We start from the raw sequence: 23239 nt of genomic DNA on the forward strand, positions 1-23239 counted from the left end.
TTATTAGAGTTGTGGCACTTTTTTGGAATTTAATTTTTTATCATTTTTAGGGCAGTATACAACTATAACGGTCAACAAAACAAACAAAAACACACACACACACACACACACACGTGTGCAAAGAATCATATGAATACATATACACACAGCGGTCATTTCTGCCATGCCCTTAAAGGGACATTCCAGTCTGGAGGTAACGCAGTCATTTTAACGAATTACATACACGATGCACTAAAAATATATGCAAAAACAATAAGTTAAAAAAATATATACCGTACTTATGTTTGATGTTACTGCTAAAGTCTGAGCCTTTGCATCTTCAGCAGCTTCTCATAACAGGAAGTGACACAACAAGCATGATGTTCACTTTACTCTGCAGCCTCACTGAGCTTATCCCACACAGGAAGTTCTTCACTAAAGCGAGAATTCAAAGTGAACTTAAAATTTTAGGCCGAGGTAGCCCAACTGGAAGTATATTTCAAGTTCAGCTATTTTGCCTTAAATTTAAAATTAACTTTGAGTTCTCATTTTAGTGTAAAACAAAACCTGTAAAACGGTGTCTGGGACTTGTATTGCAAACGTTTTGTGTTTTAAAAGCCAAGAGATGAACTACAACTCCCAGAAACCCAAGTTATAGCGTAATATACAGCAATATTTGTAGAACAAAAATGTGAAACATTGCAGGTAGTGGGGGGCAAAAGTGTTGATTTTTTTTTTTTTAACTAAAAAGCAAAACGATAAAAAAACATAAACAAGTTAAATCTAACAAGGAGTTCCCCTTTAAACATTCTAGCCGTCAAGCCAACGTTAATCTTAATCTTCATTATCACTATGGTGACACGCGTAAGGTATAAGAAGGTTGCAAACAGTGTATTATAAACCACAGGTATAGTTCTCTGTGCTTTTTGTATGACTTGTAACCTCATTAAACTTTGCACATTACCTAAGGTTTGTAAAGAATCCTAGATATTGTCACTTTCTAGAGGAATGTAAAATAACCGTAACATTTTCACTTTTTCATACACAATTTAACATTCTACTTCCTTTGAATGGTTCGCCAAACGTTTTATTGATCCCTATAAAAAAATAAAATTATTTCCTTAACAGCAATTTACATTTTCACGCCATTTTCGGGCAGTTTTAAACGTTGCTGCCAGTAATGGTGCAATAATCTCTTTCGACTTCCAATAGCGATAATAGTCACACAGCCCGTCGTAAAAGTGGTTCTAATTTGTATTGTTTCTTCCTGCCCTGATGTATGATTCATTGGCAAGGTCACATCGCTGGGTTTAAAAGTTCATGATCGATCAATAAGCTACTTTGGATTGAAAAGCCGTGAGTCTCCACCCAGCAATCCGATCGTTTGAATTCTGGACCACTGCAAACCCAAAAAACAGAATTGGCTCTTCAGTGAAAGTGTCAATGGCAATCAGTCTCTCGTTAGTCAGGTCACAGCGGAATTCCAAAATAGAACACTGATAATTGATAGGCAAGGAATGCATGATGTTTTCGAAGTACTCAGGAGTTTACTGGGCCATTTTCTCGGGAATTGAGGGCAGGGTCTGAAGTCCAAGAAGAATCTTGTATTGAGGGTGCTGAGATTTTACCTGCAAAACAAAGCATTAAGAGAAAATGAAAAAACGCTAGGATCTGGAGTGGCTAGGCATTTGCAGAGGTGTGGGAGGGCAATAAGGAAGTGGTGGGTTTGTAATAAAATCTAAAAGAGCTAAAAACACAAAACAGAGTCCATGCCAATAAGTGGTTCACATCCACTGATCTATTCATTGCTACATCAACTTCCAGTGATCTTTTGAAACGGGATGTGATACGAAGGCATATGACAAAGCTATAAAAATTAGATAAGGAATAGGTGTGAGATCATATGATAAGTTTCTCGTGGAACCAACTGCCCACCAATAAAAGCCAAGTGTCTGCGTGAATACTGTGCATAATACTTTCTACTGACACTTGTGACTAAGATATAAATCACAGATAAGGACAACTCGTGATTTGGCTTTTTCAAGGTAGTAAAATCAGTTCATGTTCAGCTTGAGAGGTTAAAACGCAATGTGTTTAGATAGTCTGTGTATTGTGCTTTCCTGCTATCTGCAATGCATTGAGTTTAACCAACAGGACAGGGTGCGAGGTGACATTCCAGACTCCGGGATGGTTTAACTGGTGTCAGACCTCACTAGTTTTTCTGCTATTCTTTACATTAAGAACAATAACACTCAAATTATTACGCACGGTTAAAACAACAAGATGTCAAGCGACTGGTCATATGGTAACACAGCACACCTTCAGTTTAAACACTGAGTTCAGAAAGCAATACAAATAATACGAAACACGAACAAACCAAATCCATAAAAACAACAACAAAAAATAAGCAAAAAAAATAAACCAAAAAAAAACAAAAAACACAACACCCCCTCCACCTGCATACTCATAATTGGAAGGGAAATTTTTTTTTTTTTTAAATCCGAATATAACAATTAAATAATATTGCCGGTTCTGTGTTGAACTCAATTAATGATCATTACCAAAAAAGTTAGCCTCAAGTTATTGCTTTCATTAAAAAAAGATGTGCATTGCATTTTACCATGTGGATGTCCCAGATTCCCTACGATGCCTGGTATTAAATAAATATTTGTAGTAAAAGTCAAATTTCTTGCCATTATTTGCATGTTCCCAAGTGCAATTCTTATTTCAGAATACTCTACCCTTATAAGCTTTGCAGATAACACAATTTTTTCGTATGTATTAGAATTTTTGCACAAACAGACATGGCCTTATTGTATCAGTTTACTTCTGTGTGAATGAGCCAAGTAGTACATATTCTCCACAGTGTATATATTTCTTTGTTCCTATTGATTTCTCACTGGTGCCTATATACACACACTCTACACTATCAGACCTCACCCAACAGTAAATATACATTGAACTGTACTACAAATTAGAAAAACAATATAATCTTTGTTGCCCCTACTTTCTACGTGTGGTTTGACGAGTGTTGCTATTGGAGAGCAAACCTATACAAGCGACCACACATCATAAAATGACAACAGCCATTAGGGGTGCCTGCAAAGTCCAATGCAGACTCAATTTCTAATGTATTAAGAAACAAAAACCACAAGGCAAAGGTACAAACACATACAGAAACAATATATTCTCACTGCAAAACAAAACAATTGCAGTCTGCCAGCTAGCCTCAGAGTACGGACAGTGATAATCACATCTCAGCATTGCTGCACAAAGTGGCCCATACAGAAAAATCCAACTTAAATTTCTATTTTCACAACAAGGCTGCGGTTTGCAGGGTTTTTTGTTTGTTTTGTTTTTTAATCAGGTGTCTTCCACGTTGTGGCTGTGCGATAGGGTGACCTAGACCAGGGGTGCCCAAAAAGGTAGATACCCAGATCTTGTAGAACTACAACTCCGATGAGGCTTTACATGCATTTGGAATGCCTTTAGAATGGCAAAGCTTCATTGGAGTTGTATTTTTTAAACTTCTGGGGATCTACCTTTTGAGAACCCCTGAACAAGACTTTTGAGAACCCCTGAACAAGAAATGGTTTCACTCAGCAAATATTCAGCAAAATTGTTTCACTCAGCAAATATTCAGCAAATATTAAAACTTCACAAATCGTCAAAAAGATACTATTGAAGTACAAGTACTGCTTCGATGCATGTGGAAGAGACTGAAGTACACGTCATTACTTACAAGATCCAATTCAACCCAGTATTTCGGTGAAGGAGAAGTACAGGTGCCATGTTCCAGATCGATCACCACGAAGACAGCAGAGTGACCCATGCAATACCTTCAGGTGAGGCTTGCTGACTCAGCTCAGGTATATTGGCTGCAGGATAATTGGAAAACTAAATACAGGAATGCTAAAAAAGTTTATTCTACAGATGTCCACAAGCTCACAGCAAAGGTGTATTACAAAAATGCATAAACACAATTTCATTTCAGGCTTAGCCAGGACGGACTCGTATCCACCATATCAAAGTAGAACCAGATGCTGAAGTCTTGATGCCCAAGACCAAAGTCTGAAGGGATACCACTCCCAAGAAAAAGATCACACCACATGCCCTAAAAATATAAAGGGAACTCAATCAAAGTGCACTTTATATGCAGATAATGCACTGTTCTAGAACCATGCAAGTTATACAACTTCCAATATTTTAAATATTCCAATGTGTATTTAATATTAGCCATCTTGCATCCCACAACCATCAACGAGAAGTTTACAAAAACTTTATTTAAAGCCTGATGGCGTACAAGCACAGGGAGTTACGCATGGGCTGCACAGGAATGACACAAGACAATAGTTAAATACGTATAAACACACATAAAAAGTTTCACAAAAAGCCACCAGGGCAAGATCTAGAAATTCAAGCAAAAGGACAATGAACACACAACCATTATCGTGAACAAACACACACACAAAAAATGGACAACAAAAAGCAAAAATAGAATATTTCACCCATTGCTGTCCAATTCAATGAATTTGACATTTGGATTATCTCTCAGAACAGAATATTAAACGATAATATAAAACACAATTCAATTCTCCTTTATCAATAAATGTATATATTCTAGAAATGTTATGGAGGCATATTCTCTACAAACATATTCAGACTGCCCAATCAATAGCAAAAACGACTTTGATCTTTAGAACAGTTTTCTACACGTACGAGGAGAAGATAAGAGAGACGCAATGCTGGGAGACAGAAGGGTACAAGTGAAGAGTAAGGACAAGGTCATCAGATCCTGAAGAGATTGTTCAGGGTTGTCTTTCACTTGTAGGTCAAAACCACTAGGCACATCGTTATCAGAGTTTTGGTTCTTGACACTCACTGTAACAAAGCTTTTGTTTTAATCTCCATGACCAGCAAAGGACTGGCAATGGGGTTTGTAGGCATCCAGGTTCTGCCTTTAAACTAGCAGTATTTTCAGGAGAAATAGGTTTCCGGACTGCTATATTACAGGACAAAAAGGGAGAAACAGTCTTCCAGAGTGAAAGTTATCACCCTTTTGCAGACGAAGACTACACATTTGTGCACAACATGAAATGGGGGCTGGGAGGGGTGGATATGGAGGAGGAGGCAATATTGGTAAGGGGATAATTGCATCATATTATTTAAGCTTTCCCATATACTGATATAGATTGCATAGCTTAATTCATACTGAATACATGGCAACATTTGTTCAATGAACAGAGACTACCTTACGCAGAACAGCAGAGCTCCGAACTCTCCCGCTATTGGTGGGACAGTCCTAATTTCAGGGTTTTGTCCCACAGTCCCGATTTAGCTCCCTGGTGTCCCACATCCACTCTGCAGCGAGCATTAAGACCATGCAGAGAGCTCTCCAGTGAAACACATAGTGAAGAAAGAGGCATCTTTTGGTAGGAGCTCTTAATTCTTTGTAACACAAGTTAATATATATGCTCCTAGCCATAGCTAAAAGATACGAGTCATCGCAAATCTACTATACCGTATTTGGGACAGACAAGCCAGCTACAGGAACCGGGACCATCAGTGCCATGATGTCTGTGTATGGACAGGGTGAAGGCAAGTGCATCTGCACTGCCGTAACATGGCCTCTGGGAATGGACAGGACAGGAGCAACCAAACAATTTCCAGATTGAAGCTCACTATGAATTCTCAGTTTAGAAAATAACCCTGTAAATGTTGCGGGACACCATGTAAAGCTACCGGTAATTTGTAACCTTTACCTCTAAGGCTATGACATAGCAGCACGGACTATGAAAGAAAAAAGAAAATATGAATAAAAATGTTTCACATACATTTGCAAGAAGTAGAAGCGTTAATCACAGTGATGTTTAGGAGACAAATACTTTCTTAAACGTGTATTCCCTATAGTGTTGATAACACAATCTAGCCCCCCTAATTATTGTAAAATCTTACCTTTATTCCAGTCTGCCGGCAATGGCTCCTGATCTGCTTCCTTGGCTGACATCATCACAAGTGATGATCTCAGCCAATCACAATGCTTTCCTATGGGAAAGCATTGGATGGCTGAGATCGTCAATTCTGATGATCTCAGCCAAGGAGATGGGGCAGGGTCAAATGCCGCCCTGGCCAATCAGCATCTCATTAGAGATGCATTGAATAAATGCATCTCTATGGGGAAAGTTCAGCGTCTACTCTCCATGCAGAGTGTAGAGACACTGAATGTCAGTGCCAGGAAGCACCACTAGTGGCCGACTGAGGAGTTATCTTTGCTGAGACTAATGCTTCCTTTTTATATTTTTATAAAGTGTACCTGGAATTCTACATAAACATGGAGGAAAGAGGAACTTACATTATCTTGATGTCGGCAGATATCAGCCGCAGACACGATTAATAAGCAGCTGATAATTACATTAAACTACCCCTCTAGCTGAACTATTCTTCGCCAAAGTAAATTGTGGAGTTGGAAACTTGAGTCTCGCATGAATTAACTTATTTTTTTTTTTTTACGATTTCACTATTGAAGTGAAACCAAGGTGAGCTGGATTTTATGTTCAATGCAAGACTGATATGGTTCCACTGAGTTTTCAGGTAATAATAGAATAACGGGAGAACTATACCTTCCTATTGCTGGGATAAAATCATATAACCAATCAGCCATTTTGAGTTCCCCCTCCATCTTAAGATTTACTGCTCATACCTACTTAAAAATATTATCTATATAGGAGACATAGTATTCATATAAAACCTTTCACCTAAATCTGATCTCAACAATTGTTTCCTTTAGAATATATAAATACTTTAAAAATAAGGAACTTGGCAAAATTAGCAAAAAGGTCATGAAGAGTTGTGGTTTGGCAAGTCCAAACTTAGGCAATGAACGATAAAATGACCATATCTTAAAATAATCAGTAATCTTTGAAAAGTATCCAAATGTGATGTAATGTTAAATGATAAGATACCCCTGATGAGTTATACCAATAAACTCGAGTTGATTTACACCTCACACTCATTTCGTGTCCTAGTCAACTTTCCAGGTCTGTAGGTGCGGTGTGCTGATTGAACCATACGGAACTGCAATCGAAATATTCACACAGGAAAGAAATTTAGCCCTAACACCTAGTAAGCATGCAAATTACTGATTTAGTTTTTGAGAATTCTAGTTACAAAAAATGAGGGGAAAATATAAATTCTTTAATAATAACTAACTCCTTAAAGGACCACTCTAGGCACCCAGACCACTTCAGCTTCATGAAGTGGTCTGGGTGCCTGGTCCATCTAGGATCAACCCCCTTTTTTTTTTATAAACATTACAGTTTCAGAGAAACTGCTATGTTTATACTGAGGGTTAATCCAGCCTCCAGAGCCTCTAGCGGCTGTCTCATTGACAGCCGCTAGAGGTGCTTGCGTGCTTCTCACTGTGAAAATAACAGTGAGAAGACGCCAGCGCCCATAGGAAAGCATTGTAAATGCTTTCCTATGCGACCGGCTGAAAGCGCACGCGGCTCCTGCGCATTCAGCCGATGGCGTCGCGAGGAAGGAGAAGAGGAGGAGGAAAGCTCCCCGCCCTGGAGAAAGGCAAGTGTTTAACCCCTTCCTCTCTCCAGAGCCCGGTGGGAGGGGGACCCTGAGGGTGGGAGCACCCTCAGGGCACTATAGTGATCCTTTAAGGACGGAAGCAATTGTTTTGACCAAAACAAAACCTAGAATTTAAACTATACATTTTTTCAACCATAATTTACCTTTCATATTAAGTTCACCCACATTTATTATATGTCATTTTGTTCAAAAGACATAGGGCTTTAATCTCACATCAAAAATTTATATATGAAACATATCTTAATATGAATAAAAGCGAAACAAAACGTGTGGGAAAACAAGACATTTTGCCACAGGGGACATAATCCTCCGATTTCAAAGCACAAGGGACAAGAGGGCCGTTCTAGAAGCCACCAAGGGCCTAACAACCTATACTTTTGAGGACACAACTTTGTCCTTTTATGCAGATCTATCAAGTGGAACGCTGAACTGGAGAAGATCTCTCAAACAGCTAACATCCTTCTTGATGCAGAAACAAATCAGGTACCGCTGGGGCCCAGGCCGCGTCCTACACATAGAAGGCGCAAGCGGCCCTCTGGTGGTGCGGAACCTACAAGAGGCCACAAGGACACTGGACGACCTGAGACTACCACTGAGGGCAATGGACATCACAAATCCACCGGCTGGAACTACAAGCAGCCTAGGGAGGAACGCGGTTGGCGCACCAATCTTTGTGCCACGACAACCCCCCGCAGGGCCGCATACGGTTGTGCCACAACCTGAAATAGGACAAAAACTACCGGGACGCTCCCCCACATTTTTCTTTTACCGGGCAACAGCCTAGCCTGCTGCCCAACAGCTGAGAACATCCATACACAGCGAGAGTAATCAAGACTGTCTGTTAGCACGGTCTCTCTCGCACTTTTATTACTTTTTGTTCCTTATCTGTTGTGTTTTTTTGTTTTTGTTTTTTATGTTTATTGATGTCAACTTGTTTTAAATGCTTAACACGACTGCATAGGCACCCACAATTACAACATGTACCTAAACAACAAGATCGGGCAAATGTTGATTAACAAATCAGCTTAAATGCCTGACCCACCGCCTTAAGCGAGGAAAACCACTCAGACGACAGTACAAAGTCTGTAACAACGCCTGTAACAACCCCATACACAACTTCTAAACGCTGTTATACAGCTTGCGCTTAATAAAACCCCAGTATGCACTTAATAACGCCCCAGCCTACACTTATAATGCTGATATGGCTGGCAAGCACTTTCAGGGAGGTCCTACTTAATCCTACTCATATAGAAATGTTAATTTCCAACTAGTCTAACATAAGCACAACCTTTTTACACCGACCATACTCTCACAACATGTAATGTTGCAACACCAAAAAGGTGCTGAATCTTCCACATGCTGACCAATTGTTAATATAGGTTTGGTATCATGCCTGTCAAAGCAGTTGGGGCATGATGAGCCCACTTATTATATTTTCATGCACACCATAACATGACACTGCACATAGTTAAAAAAAACAAAACAAAAGAAAAAACAGTTTAAGAGTTTGGCATATAAAATCAGCAATACGTTCTTCAAAAAAGCAAAAAAGTGTTTAACTATTGACTGCGCTCAAAGGTAACCTTCTGTGTTACCTACTGTTAGTATATAGCCAGCAAGGAAAAACTTGCATAACTCCTTGGTAGTTAACGTTTGCCTAACCAAGACACTATGTTTTAACATACATACTCATAGGTTCAGACGAGATTGTTTATGCTCCACGAAAACTGTGCAGATACTCCTACCACTTAAGCAGAAATAGAACTTCTAGCACACCAAGCCATGAACAAAACCAACAAGTTTTTAAGACTGGGTACCACTAATCTATTTAATTTCTCAGGCACTGTTAAAAGCAAGTTTTCAGCTACTCCAACGTTTACATAAGAGAGAATTACTTTACCTAAGCAGTTACCATGCCTACAACTTTGACACATCAGCCTGAAAAAACACTCAAATGTCTTAAACCTTGTTGATCAGTGTTTACATGTTACTTTTAATCTAAAAATTGTGCACAGAAATTATTATGCCATGTTACTGCTTGTTGACATACGGTCTGACATTGCTATTGCATTGCTATTGCTATATACGGTCTGACATTGCTATTGTGGCGTGACAGACCTAACTGTTTAATGCACAAATAAAAATAAAGAATGTAAAAAAAAAAAAAAAATCCTGGCCAAATGCAGTGTTTATATTTGTTTTTTGCATTATGCAAACAAAAACTGCACTTTCGGGGGGCGTGGCTAGCAGCCGAGCGAGCTGGACGTGATCGAGTAGAGCTCCGCTGCAGCCACGGTGCCAACGGCATACATCTGCAGCGAAAAACTGTAAAAATCGTACAATCCTGTGGAGGAACTAAGATGGATAGGAGGGCTCAGAGAAAACTGACTAAAAAGGGGACCGAGTCGACCCCAACGGTGTCCGACTTATTTGCGGCCTCTCGCGCCTTACGATTGAGCTCACAAGATGGCGGACGGGAAGGCCTGGGAACACCACGATCACCCTCGAGCCCGAGTAGTGACATGGCCACAGGGGGATTGGAATCCGACACCGGACAGATACTGGCTAAACTAGCCGAAGTACGATCCTACCTGGCCACCGAGATGGTTCGCAACACTGCAGAAGTCAAGGCGGAAATCCAGGCCTTGGGCGTCCGGACGGCAGAATTGGAACAGCGGGTGGAAACTACTGTGGTAGCTCACAATGCAGCTGCCGCACAAATTAACTTCCTGACAGCCCAGCTCCTTACTGCTACGTCGGCGATCGATGACCTGGGGAACAGATCGCGGAGAAACAACGTTCGCCTCCGCGGCCTACCGGAACAAGAAGGGGAAGGCTCCCTTGCCGAGGTTGTCCTGAATATCTTCCGTCCGCTTCTCCCTGATATACCGGACCATCTATGGCACATCGAGCGGGCACATAGAGCCCTCAGGGCCAAGAGAGCAGCGGACAGGGGACCTCGAGATGTGATTGTGCGGTTCCTCTCCTTCCAAACAAAAGAAGCAGTTCTGAGATGTGGTAGAGATCGCCCGATATCTCATAACGGGGCGGAAATAGCCTTATACCAGGATCTCACCCCACAAACTTTACAACGACGGCGTGAGTGGCGCCCAATAACCGAGCTCTTACAGAAACACTCGGTTAGATACGCCTGGGGTCACCCCTTTCGCCTGCTGGCGTTCAGAGATGGACGCACTAAAGTCTTATTTCCGGATGGCGACCCGGCAACTTTTCTCAGTGACCTGGGGATCCAGGTTCCTGAGGGCTTTGCAGTACCGACAGCACCGACGGAGGTCCTTGCAGCTCTACCCCGCGAGTGGATGTCGGCCGGCGAATGACGAGGTCAGCTCTCCGGTGCCGGTTTGCGGTCGGATATCGGTGGTTCCTGGCGGTGAGATCCTCCGGGCGGGTTAACATTGTTTGGGAGGGTGGTTCCGATTCCCCTTCCCTTTCTTGTCCTATTTTGGGTTTTTTTATGGGGATCCCACGAGGGTACCAGGGTTCCCTGCACGGGTGGGATCTCTCCGATTGGGGGGGTTAGGGCTGTACGATGTCCCCGATCTCCACCTTCCCGTGTGAGTCCGCCGACTGGGCCCCCTCACTGTTGCTTCCTCTGTAACTCTTCCCCGGCCTGGCGACGGGCGGTCATTATGGGTCCGGGCAGGTTTTTTCTCCCCTCTTTGTGGACCCAACAGGACTTGCAGCAGTATCCCATTTCGTCTCGGCCCCCCCGAATGACTATTTGGTTTTTGCAACTGTACCGGGAGACGGGCGGCGGGCGGAGGCCCCGGTAATAAATATGTTTGGGGTTATAATTCACTGTGCAATGAGATTTGCTTTGTCTTTTTTTTACATTCATAGGTTATGTGCTTGGGGGCGTTCAGAAGGGGGTGGGGGGGTGTAGCGCCCTTTCTCTCTCGATCTACCAGCGGGAAATGGGGTATATGCTCTATGTTTTTGCCTCGGCTGGCCTGCTGGGGTGGGGGATGTTCTCGTCTACACCCCCCCCCCAGCCTGCACGCTGACTATGTATGTAGGTATGTACCGGGATCGGATACATGGGGGGCCGGGACCCACCCCGGGGCGTGGGGGATTGGGATCTGTTTCATGTTTATCCATGGTATATTTGCAAGTTTTATGTTTATGCCCTGACCTGGGCTCCTTTACACACGCTTATCACTTAGAGGATCTAATATATGTTTATACCACCATGGCCCTGAGGGGGGACCCCGGTGCGGACCTCCTAGCTCTCCGTTTCTTAGGGAGAGGAATCCACTTAATGGAGATATGTCCCTCATTTGACTCTCGCTCCCCCCGGCGCCCGTGTTTCTACCATGACTGGGTCCTCTATCGGGGGGGAGGGGGTTTCTTACCCCTGAGGGGGAATCTGCCTGAGTAATGCGGTAGTGGGGGACAGGACAGTTTATCAGGTAGCGCCCGGCTCGGGAGGGGGGGGGGTCGGTATCATTCTAGCCGTTTAGCTTTACTTGTTTGTCCTCAATATGATTTAGGTAGGCACCTAGGAGTGCCTATCACTGTTGGTCTGTGTTCATGCTACCCTGGAGCATTTTATGTGCTCTGGAGTCGCTTCAACACATACCCCATATTGACCTGGCTATAGGTAAGTCCAGGCGAAAGTTCTCACTATTGTTATTCTTCTTCTTCTTCTCTATACCAATTTCCTTTCTTTCCTCTATTCTCTCCCCTCCCTGTTCCCCCTTTCCCATTTTCCCTCTCCCACCTCCCTGGAAGGGAGACGTTGGCGTACTTAGATATATTGCCAAGTACGGAATTGGTTGGCATAGACCGAGCTACTGCTCGCGGTACTTACTCTGTACACTACAAAATGCACATCGGCTCCGGGTGGGTCAGACACGTGAGACAAGCATGACTCTTTATCTGACGCAATGCCGTTAAAGTTACTGTCCCTGAACGTCAAGGGCCTTAACGCACCGAGCAAACGTCGCCTTATGTTTAGGGATCTTAAGCGCTCAAACCCGGATATTGTATTCTTGCAGGAGACACATCTACCGGCACCGGCGAAATTCGCTCTGAAAGATCATGTATTTCGAACCGTGCACGAGGCCAGGGCTTTGAACAAACGAAATGGTGTTGCTGTGCTTATACACCACAGATGCCCATTTAGACTTGGAAGGGTGACAGCGGACCCGTCGGGGCGCTTTATCCTTGTGTCGGGAAGTTTGTACTCCCATGCGTTTCACTTTCTTAACATCTATGCCCCCAATGACCCCTCTGCTGAATTCTGGGATGCTATGGCCCACTTGGTCAATGATTTACCGCATGGCATGGTAGTAGTGGGAGGGGATCTTAACGCTGCTCCATGTCCGGCTGTAGATAGAAGCCGGAGCGGTGGCCTACCGAGGTCTCATAGGAGAGGGGGACAGGACAAACTGCTCCGTTCCTTTGTTCTCCAAACAGGCCTATTGGATATCTGGAGAGCACATCACCCGACTGACCACGACTATACCTACTATTCTGCCCCCCACGATACTTACTCCAGAATCGATATGTTTTTAGTAAATTCACAATCAGCATCAAAAGTCTTGGGATCTACGATAGGCTCTATCACTTGGTCGGATCATGCTGAGGTCACTCTGACCTTAGATAACTTATGTGTAGCGTCCCCATGGTCCTGGAAGTTAAATACTTCCTTGCTGCAAGATCCGACCATAGTAGAGATAGTTCGGACGGAATTGATAGACTATTTCAATAGGGAAACAGGGTCGGATCTCCGTCCGGCTACGATATGGGCTGCCCATAAAGCGGTTATTCGTGGCGTTTTGATTCGCGAAGCCTCGCTGCGGAAGAAACGCAAATCGCAATTGCTGTCATCTCTCCTAACGGCTTTGGGAAAAGCTGAGGAGAAACATAAGACTGCCTCGTCACCCACCACATTAGCGAGCGTACGGGACGCACGGAACTCGGTTCGCGAGGCACTCCTTGACGATACAGCTAGAGCCATAGTGTGGTCCAAGAGGACTTACTATGAAAAATCCAACAAAATGGATACGCTATTAGCCAGATCTCTCCGTCCAAGGCAGGGCCAATCGCATATATTAAGGGTAAAGGATAACGCGGGTAAGTATTGTACAGATCCCACCGACATAGCCAAGGTCTTCACGGATTACTTCTCCAATCTATACAATCATTCCGAGGATGACGACGCGACACGTCAGCGTGAAATTGATGACACCAAGAATTTTCTGTCGCATCTACACTTGCCGACGTTGAAGGGGGAGGATTCCGCTGCCCTTGGATCACGAATTACAGCAGAGGAGATTGACGCGGCGATTTCCTCCCTGAAAGGCAATAAAGCTCCGGGCCCGGATGGCTTTGAAGGTAGCTATTATAAGGTCTTTCGCGAGGAACTTACACCCCACTTGGAAACCCTGTTCAACAACCTCATGGAGGGGGGTATGCCGGATAGAGACATGTCACTGGCTGATGTGGTCCTTTTGCCAAAACCCGGCAGGGACGATTCATTACCGGAAAACTTTCGCCCGATTTCATTAATAAATCACGATTCAAAGATATTGGCGAAGATCCTGGCGACTCGCCTGAACCCTTTCTTAACACATCTAATTCACCCAGACCAGGTGGGGTTTATCCCTAGTAGACAACTGTTTGAGAACACTAGGCGTAACATCGATCTCATATGGCGGCAGACCGACGAGGCTGCTTTTATCACTCGATGCGGAGAAGGCCTTTGACAGAGTTAAATGGCCTTATCTCTTCGAGGTTCTCCGACATTTTGGCCTCCCAGACACTTTTATAACAGCAATTAAGGCAATGTATACTGATATTCAGGCGCGGGTCCGGATCACGGGATCGAAAGTTATGCCCTTCAGGTTGGGCAACGGAACGAGGCAGGGCTGTCCTTTGTCACCTTTATTGTTTGCTTTATCACTGGAACCCCTTTTGCAAACAGTGCGTAATAATCAGGAGATTCGGGGGATTCAGATCGGGGGACAACGATACGTTGTGTCCGGTTTTGCCGATGACGTGATGTTGACCTTGACGGACCCGAGACCATCGATGGCAGCTTTAATGGCCGTGTTGGACGCTTATAGCGATCTGGCCGGATATAGGGTGAACCTGTCCAAATCGAGCGCTCTCCCTCTCAATATACCTGACTCGGATGTGATTCATATAAAGGAGACTTATAAGTTCAAAATTGATAGAGACCATATCAAATACCTTGGGGTTCGACTGACGGCGGACCCAGCCCGGCTCTACCAGCAAAACTATATGCCTTTAATTCGCACTCTAATCTCGGATATGGAAAAATGGCAGGATAAGCCGATCTCTTGGATCGGCAGGATCCATGCAGTAAAGATGAATGTGCTCCCCAGAATCCTGTTCCTATTCCAAGCTCTTCCGGTTAGACTAACCAAGTCTGATCTGGGCACAATTCAACAGGCGATTGGCAAATTTATTTGGCAGAACAGGAAACATAGAGTCTCACGAAACATCTTATATCGTGCCAAACCGAGGGGTGGTTTAGGTTTACCGAATCTATATTTTTATTATCTAGCGGCCCAATTAGCGCAAATAGCGTTATGGCACTCTCCCCCGGACGGGAGGAGGTGGGTAGATTTAGAGTCCTCCCTCATGGGGCCTGACATCCCCCAGTTCATGTGGATTCCTAAGGCCAACAGGCCGTCCCGGCATATTAAATGCCCGGCAATAGCGAACTCCTTGAAACTATGGGATGCCACATCACTAAAATATGGGCTATCCTCACAGAACTCCCCATTGACTCCATACCTAAGAAACACAGCCTTTAGCCCGGGTTTACATGCCAGGGATTTCAAGGGCATAGAGAGCGCTGGTGTCCAACGTCTCTGCCATTTATACGAAGGCAGTTCGCTTCTTCAGTTCGAGGACTTGAAGGCTAGGGCTACTATGCGCCCTTCTGATTTCTTTAGGTATCTGCAATTAAGAGATTATGCCCAGACACCAGTAGTTAGAACCGCTGCTTTGACGGTGCCTACCTTTTTCGAAAACATGTGCCTTAAAAAACACCTCCCGAAAGGTCTTATTGCTGCTCTGTATTCACATTTAAGTATTACCACGCCGGAATGGGGGACGCTCACATACACATCCCAATGGGAGGCTGACCTTGGTGAGGAGTTGGAAGGGGTGGAGTGGCAGGAGATATGGGAAGCTGCGGCAGCTTCGTCTATATGTGTCTCCATGCAGGAACAAGCGTATAAGACCATGTTCCGGTGGTATTCCACCCCAGTTAAGCTTTGTAGAATGCACAGAATCTCTAATGATTTGTGCTGGAGAGGTTGTGGCCACAAGGGAACCTATTTGCACATGTGGTGGGACTGCGCGGAGGTCCAAAAGTTCTGGAAGCAGGTTGCGGAGCTAATAAGAGATATTTTTAATAGAGACATCAAATTAGACCCTTGGGTGTTTCTTCTAGCCAGACCTATGGAGGACTGGTCCAGAACAGAACAGAAGTTGATAAATAAAGTGAATTTAGCTGCTAGGAGAGCCCTAGCACAAGGGTGGCTACAGAGTGTTACTCCTCCACTGAATGTTGTTCTGCAAAAAATTAAAGATTCCTTTCTTATGGATAAATTGACGGCGAAGGTCAGAGGCACGACCGCGAAATTCGACAAGGTCTGGGCTCCATGGATGGACAGTGGAGTGGGCGATTAGGAGGCGGAAGGTGTGGGCTCATTCCCCCATACCCCTGTCTCTGTGGGACCTTGTGTTTCCTGTTCGCCCGCTCCATATCATACTATACCCCTACGTGGGACTTTCATGATCCCACTGGGGGGCATATGGTACGCTGTCGACCCTTTCGGTGTCGGGCATCTCAAGGCCGACACTACCTTATATACCATTTCACTTATGCATGCCGGTTATAAATTATAAACTACATAAATAGGTCCCAACGTCTCCCCCCTTACCATCCCTTCCCTACCCACTCGATTTCTTTTTCCTATCTTCTCTTGCTCCTATCTCTAGTTTTATCTACCTTTCACCCTTTTTCTTTCTTTCTTTCTTTCCCTCCTTTCAATCTGACTGGCCCGCCTATTCCTTTTCACGTGCAGATACCTTCTTGGCCCTGCTTCCAGGGAACTGTGAACACCTAAGGTTTGCCGTGGATTTGATGTAACATTTAAAAAGGCAAACACACGCTCAAGGCTGGAGGAGGGGAATATACCTACATATGCCTTGAATCTAATGAAACTGTGTCAGTACTCCTCTGCTTAACATGACCCACGTGATATTGCCAGTCAAATGTTCTTTTTTCTCTTTTCTTTTTGTTTTATATATATTTATATTTTAAAATTAGGTGAAACACCATCTCTAAATATGAACCTTCATGGCCGATGTTCGCTCACCATACTCACCATTACTGACTGCTTATTTTTTGTTGTTTTTTTTGCCATATTCCTATCTTCGATGATGCCTGAAAATGTTCAGTTCTTTGTATGTACACTATTACTACTGTTATATATGGTGTTGAAACCTTGTAATAAATAAAGAATTAAAAAAAAAAAAACTGCACTTTCACTGATATTTTTGTAAATGTTTTACCGCTCTAACACTCAGATTTGTGTTCAGCGATGTGAGGGGAATTTGTGAAGGAAAGGGTTTGCCACAAACACTTTTGACATCTGATTCCAAAGAGGGAAGATTGGGGGGTACGCCATAAATAAAATATCAAACAAAATTTTGGCTGCTTTTTTATACAGCACATCGGAATGGAAAATCGCAACCTGGCTGAATTTTCTTGTAGCAGGGCCTACTTTTTCGGTTCGCCAGGCAAGGCTGTATACATTGATTAGCCAACTCTACTCCCCCTCTCATATACTTGCGGTAGTCTACAAAGCACCTTGGTTTTCCAGCTCAGTTCTTCCTCTGACAGACGCTGTACTTTCATCGTGTTTTGTAGACAGCATCTTTCTTATGTGTGAACCGAAGGGCCAGCACCTCATCCTGGTGTAGAACTGAAGAGGAGCCTACACGGATTCAGAGTATGGGGGAAATTCTGATGTTTTACACACAGAGTATAGAGGAGTATTGTTTGAATCGTGGCTGACAGCTGATCTCCATCCTTTCTCAAGAGATCAAAGTTAATTTAGATAATGGACATGTTATTTTGCCACGTGGAAACTATTACAATTTTGTACTGAATGTGGCTGCAATAAATAATGCTTTGTATGACATTAATATGTGAAATGTAAAAAATAAAAATAGATTTTACCCAAAGGACTATCAGATGTCGTTAATAAGCAGGTAACCTAGGTAAGAGGGCAGGCAACGTTGGTTCAGGGTTGCGCAAGTACAACTGAACGTGCTTTTGTTTGCACACCAGACTCGCAGATCTCGTGTAGATGGTCCTCACTTGCAGTGTGCAATATATCTATCTATCTAGATCTGACAAGTGGAGGCTGCTGGAGCATTGATGAGTGCCACTAGATAACCCTGCAAATCCATCGGTATGACAGGGCATTGCCAGATATCTAAGCATGGCTACAGAACACAGATGATGTCCCACTGACTCCATTGCTACCGATGACAACTAGTGTGTATTTTGAATCTCTTGGTCACGGTCTCGTCTCTCGCTGCTGTTGCTGGCAAACATGTCCAACCATATATTATACACACGCATAGATTTCCTTGCAGCCTGGTCAGCCTATGATACCCCAGTGGCCAGCCCCAGCCTGGAGAACAAAAAGCTATGTACAAAGACACAGAACCAGGCTCCTGGGGGGCGGGGCCGGGCTGCCTGGAAGCAAACTAAACTAAAGCAAACTAAAGTGGCTCCAGGCCTCAACAAACAAAAAAAGGCTTTAAAATGACCACAGAAGGCACAAAGATCTGATTACCCGCTGAAACAGGGTGGAGGATACCGCCAGCTTTAAGATGCTACCAAACGGAACCCAAAAGCAGGCTGGAAGCACCGCAAACGACCTTCAAGGCCTACCAACGGCCGCAAGACAAGACTCGGACGACCACGAGTCGGTCAGTACAGATGCCGATCCCCCGCGCCAAGAAACAGAAGACACAAAGCTGAAACCTACCCTGGTGGCGGATGCTGCTGGCTCGGGGGCACGGCCCCGCTCCCCTGGCCGGTGGGGGTAATCCCGGCCTCATCGAGGAGACACGGGCCGAGACGGAAGTTTCGTGCAGGGCCCAGGCCGACCTCCTGGACTGGCAAAGGCTGTCGAAACGGAGCCCGCCAGCAAACGAAGCTGAAGAGACGTGAGGAGGCCCCCAGAAAGGGACTATGGTGACATGGGCAATCACTGGAGCTACAGAGGATAAGGACTTAGGTGCAGCTGCACCCTACTGACTTCAAACTCACCACAACCGCACATTTGCCTGCTCCCGGGTAAAGATGAGGTGCTGACCTGAACAGCGCGGGTGGCCAAAGATGCTGCCGGCACCCTGATGGATTCCCCCGACTACCTGCCCACTGGAGGAGTGGAAGCCCTGACCTGCCGAGTCTGTGGTGGTCCTCGGTAGGACCTGCCCCGGGTGCTGCGAGCCCGGTGGACGGGGGGGGATGTGGGCCTTTCCGGCAGACCGGTGGCCTGGGGTGGCGCGCATCCCCCCCTTGAGAGGCGCTGGGGAGGTGCAGGGGGCGGATGGATCTCAGACTCTAGGTGTGGGGGTCTTGTGAACAGTCTCTGCCTCTGAGTGCCCACAGGGCAACAGAAAGCCTTGCCGGTGGACTGATTCCGGAACGGGGAGGATGGATGGAGACCTGGCACACTGGGGTCACACTGTAGCTGTGTCATGGACGGCCCTAATCTGATCACCACAGAGTCCTAGGCTATAGTCATCTTGGTTTTATTTACTCATCCCCCCCTTTTCTTTTTCTCTTTTTTGCCGTTCATTTTGATTGCCCTATATATTTTCGCTATAAATTTGCAAGGATGGTATGGGAGCGTTTTCTGCATCAAAGTATCCATTATCGCATAAGCTCCACTAGATGGCTGGCACCTATCTCGCAGGCCAATGGCAATTGTTTTTTTATACACATGCTGCATCAGTGTTGGTTTAATTTTTATGCTACATGTAAGCCGTCTGTTCTCCGACGCAACGTTTAAGTTACTACTATTAATGCATATATTATAGGCATTCATAATCTCCATGTTAGAGTCACAATAGACTAAGCACTATTTGAACACATCATATGATAGGTCTGTGTACCTAATCACTTGGGTTATAAATCCACAAGGTAACACGTCACCCCTATCCACTCGCTGCATAATTACCTACAGTTACTACTGTATATGTTGACTATGTAGATGTGTGTACCGCGACTTAAACCTGAATATGTTCTCCACGTTACATGGCCTCAGCGGACATAGGCTACATGTTAGCCATTGTAATCAACTTACTGGCAAACCAGATGCAAATATGGCACGTGGCACAACCTATGGTGAAATTATCCATAGGACGTCACAAGTGGCTTTAGCAAGCACATACGAAATTGGTGCCCTATAGTACCCAGAGGCTATCTGGTACGCTGCTGTAATTAGTTATATATCTACCGACCCATATTAAGCTTACAATAGAAAGGCAAAGTTTACTTAATTACATATAAGGTTACATATACTGAAAGCTCTACCACATGCTTAGTTAGACACAACTTGACTGCGTTGTGACATATGAGGCCCCATTTTGAACTCAGCCGATGCAGAAAAAAACCATATGAAAAGTGTACCACATTATAGGGATATAATATGCTATGATAAACTTGTACACATATCTATTCGTGTTTTTCCATAACGAATGCATTGTTTACGCTTTATCCCCTGCGTTGGAAAACTGTTTATTGTGTTGACCTCAATAAAAACAGATTTAAAACAGAACCAGGCTCCTGAATTCCCCCCCCCCCCCCACCCCAAACACAATTACTGAGCGATGCATCGATCCTACAGAATTGTGCTTACAGACATTACAATATACCTCTTGCTATTTTCATTATCAGACGTATGGCTTGAGGATGCAGGCCATAACCCCCTTACCAGCCCTCCCATGTTTATTTGCCCTCTACACCCTCATGAGACAAGGCAGGGCCATCGGATAACAAATCATTATCAGGTAATAAATCGTTCTGCAGTTTAAGCTTGCATAAGTAGTTTTGTAGTAGAAAACATAAAAAAAAAATCACTGGTTAACATTTTTACAAAATCATTTTAAAATTAGTCTGTATTTGGGTGATTTTGCACAAAGACAGGACAGCAACACACAACAAGCACATGCCATGCAGAGCATTTCAAAGCCAGCAAAGTATGTTAGCTGTGCCCTTAAAGGAACACTACAAACACGCAAAGAACTATAGCTTCAGCTGTGCTCTACGTGTGAACAGTGTGTACTCTCTTTTTCATTTTACAAAAAAATGCCAATTTAATTAGAAATCATACATTTTATAAATCAACTTTTTTTTTTTTTTTTAAACATGGCCCCAACAGGTCCTGTTACTTCCTGGTTTGGTTAGCTCAGTGGAGCTAAACTCAAGAGGCAGCAATTACCCAGAGCACCTGCCTCGCAGAGATATGCTGTGATTGAACAGTCCCAGAAAGTCTGTCCTGAGGGGAGAAGGAGAGGACTTGCCGTAGCTGCAGATACTAGATCTGCAGCTATTGCAAGCCAAGATTTCATATACGCCCAAAGAAAACAAACATTCATATTTTCTTTGTGGTTATATCTACTATTATTTTTTTTTTAAAGGACGCGTTCCTTTAAGGGTCAAGAAAGAGAAGCTTCTGTACAGGAAGTTAAAAAACTTTTGTCACACAATTTATAAACAATCTAACATTAATATTATACCAGCAGATGTGCAGGAGCAAAGAATGCACTTGATCAGATATTAGTTTTATTTGTCATATACATGTTCAAACTGTAAAAACAAACATGTTAAAACGCAAAAGAATCAAAATGAATGTGGGAATTTAAGGAAGTTCTCTGAGCACCAAAACCACTACAGCTCATTGTGGTGGTTACAGGACAAAATACTATGTGGGAACCATTCCACAAGCATTTTGATCAAACCAGTTTGGAATTGTTTAAACGAACAGGAGTCTCCAGGCAGTATGGTCTGTCGACTTACTATTGCCACTTGAGCTGGATCGGCTCACTTGCACATTAGCTGAGTGGCAGAAGTGATAGGCTGTAGGCCCTTCCACTGCAATACTTTCCTAAACCATCACATTAATTTCTCTGCCAAACTCAGCAGGGAAGATTTGATTTGGGGCCCTGTCTTGCCTTCCCTGATTTGTACTTTGATGCAACTCTCCGGGAAACAGCAAAGACAAGTCCCCATAAACTACTGGCATTGCACTAAAGCAGCTCTCTTGTGAATAAAGCCGAAAGTCTAATGTGTGCACTGCAAAAATATACTACACCAATAAAGTGCTCATCTCTCTGTCCCAACCTTTCCCTCCCCAAAAATACCCTGATAAGTTAATAGAAGTTGAACTTACAGAACCGAACTTTGATAGGCCAGATCATAATGGAACTCAGAGACAGGCCGGCCACGATCGCTACCCCTCCAGTAACAGCCACCATCACCCAGTGGTAGAAAGGATTACAAGCTGGGCAACATTGCTCAGTGCTGGGGGAGAGAAACAAAGATTAGTTATAAAAATGTATGGTGAAAAGCAGATCCTGTCTATGACCCCCCTTAGTTTTCTCAGAGACTCAGATTGTACAGTCAATAAATTAGTTTAAAAATTGCACAATTGCAAAATTTGTCAGTTTTCCCCACAATTCCTAATTTAGTGAATAAAATCCATAAGCACATATTGAGCAAAGATATCCTACCATTATTTTTGTCATCTCGTTTACTCTAAAGCCAGACACACGACAGCCTTGTGAATACTTACTGGCAAGGATGCATTGACTGGATGATCACCACTGCCAATCCATTGGCTACCTTGTCCGTGAAACTCATTGCCCCGTACACAAAGGCGGCACTGTGCTGCAAGACAACAGGTAAAATGCAGTGTGAGTTTCTCAGACTATGGTATGACCAGCAGCACATTGCACGATTACATTGAGAATCCAATTTATGAAAAAACATATTAAACGGACTATGCAAGTTGGACTTGCCACTTTCTTTTTAATTATTCTAGATAGAATATATATATATTACAGCTACTAAGGATGACTCGGTTTAGTTGCACAAATGCCCTGCCCACTCCATTCTTTAAAACCAGGTAGAAAAAAAATCAATAAAAATCACTTGTAGCTACATTTTAAATGCCTTTTTTTACGAGCCAATTTTTATAGGTTTTTTCAAGGAACAAGTTGCAACACAAAATGCAGTACATGACAAAGATTGAATAAAAAATGAAAAAATAAAAATACATTTATTACTAGGTATTTTAGAATATTTGATTAGACTACCAAAAGTCTAATTTTTTTGCAGTGTAAAAAGATAAGTGTACAATTATTAAATTGATACAAAAAAAAATTGGGTGTCAAAATCAACTCAAGAAGTAAGGGTTGGAGGGGGAAAAGGGCGCGAGAGGAATAGAGTTATTGAATATTAACCCGTATACAACTTTTCAGATGCAGAATATTATTCAATTAAAAACAAAAAAGGAAAAAGGAAAAAAAAGAAGACAAGAAGAAGCAGTTTAATATAAAAGCATGAGAC

At 43.5% G+C, this 23239-nt stretch overlaps 1 protein-coding gene across 3 annotated transcripts in view; it reads right to left on the reverse strand.

Annotated features, from left to right (window-relative positions):
- Positions 1-503: 503 nt before the first annotated feature.
- The window catches only part of MFSD12 (major facilitator superfamily domain containing 12), a 70045-nt gene continuing 47309 nt past the window's right edge, over positions 504-23239 (reverse strand). The window contains exons 9-12 of one of the 3 annotated variants that reach the window (XR_010090906.1): positions 22464-22558; positions 22062-22192; positions 3722-3857; positions 1530-1607 (exon numbers count right to left, since the gene is read on the reverse strand). Coding sequence is in view for 2 of the 3 variants with exons in the window: in XM_063455916.1 (XP_063311986.1) it covers positions 1519-1607; positions 22062-22192; positions 22464-22558 (315 nt within the window). In the remaining variant the exon portion in view is untranslated. Of the gene's footprint in view, positions 1608-3721; positions 4094-22061; positions 22193-22463; positions 22559-23239 lie in introns of those variants that run through there. The other 2 variants (XM_063455916.1, XM_063455917.1) reach the window with 2 other exon arrangements.

Source organism: Pelobates fuscus, chromosome 5 (assembly GCF_036172605.1).
Source record: "Pelobates fuscus isolate aPelFus1 chromosome 5, aPelFus1.pri, whole genome shotgun sequence".
Lineage (NCBI taxonomy): Eukaryota > Metazoa > Chordata > Amphibia > Anura > Pelobatidae > Pelobates > Pelobates fuscus.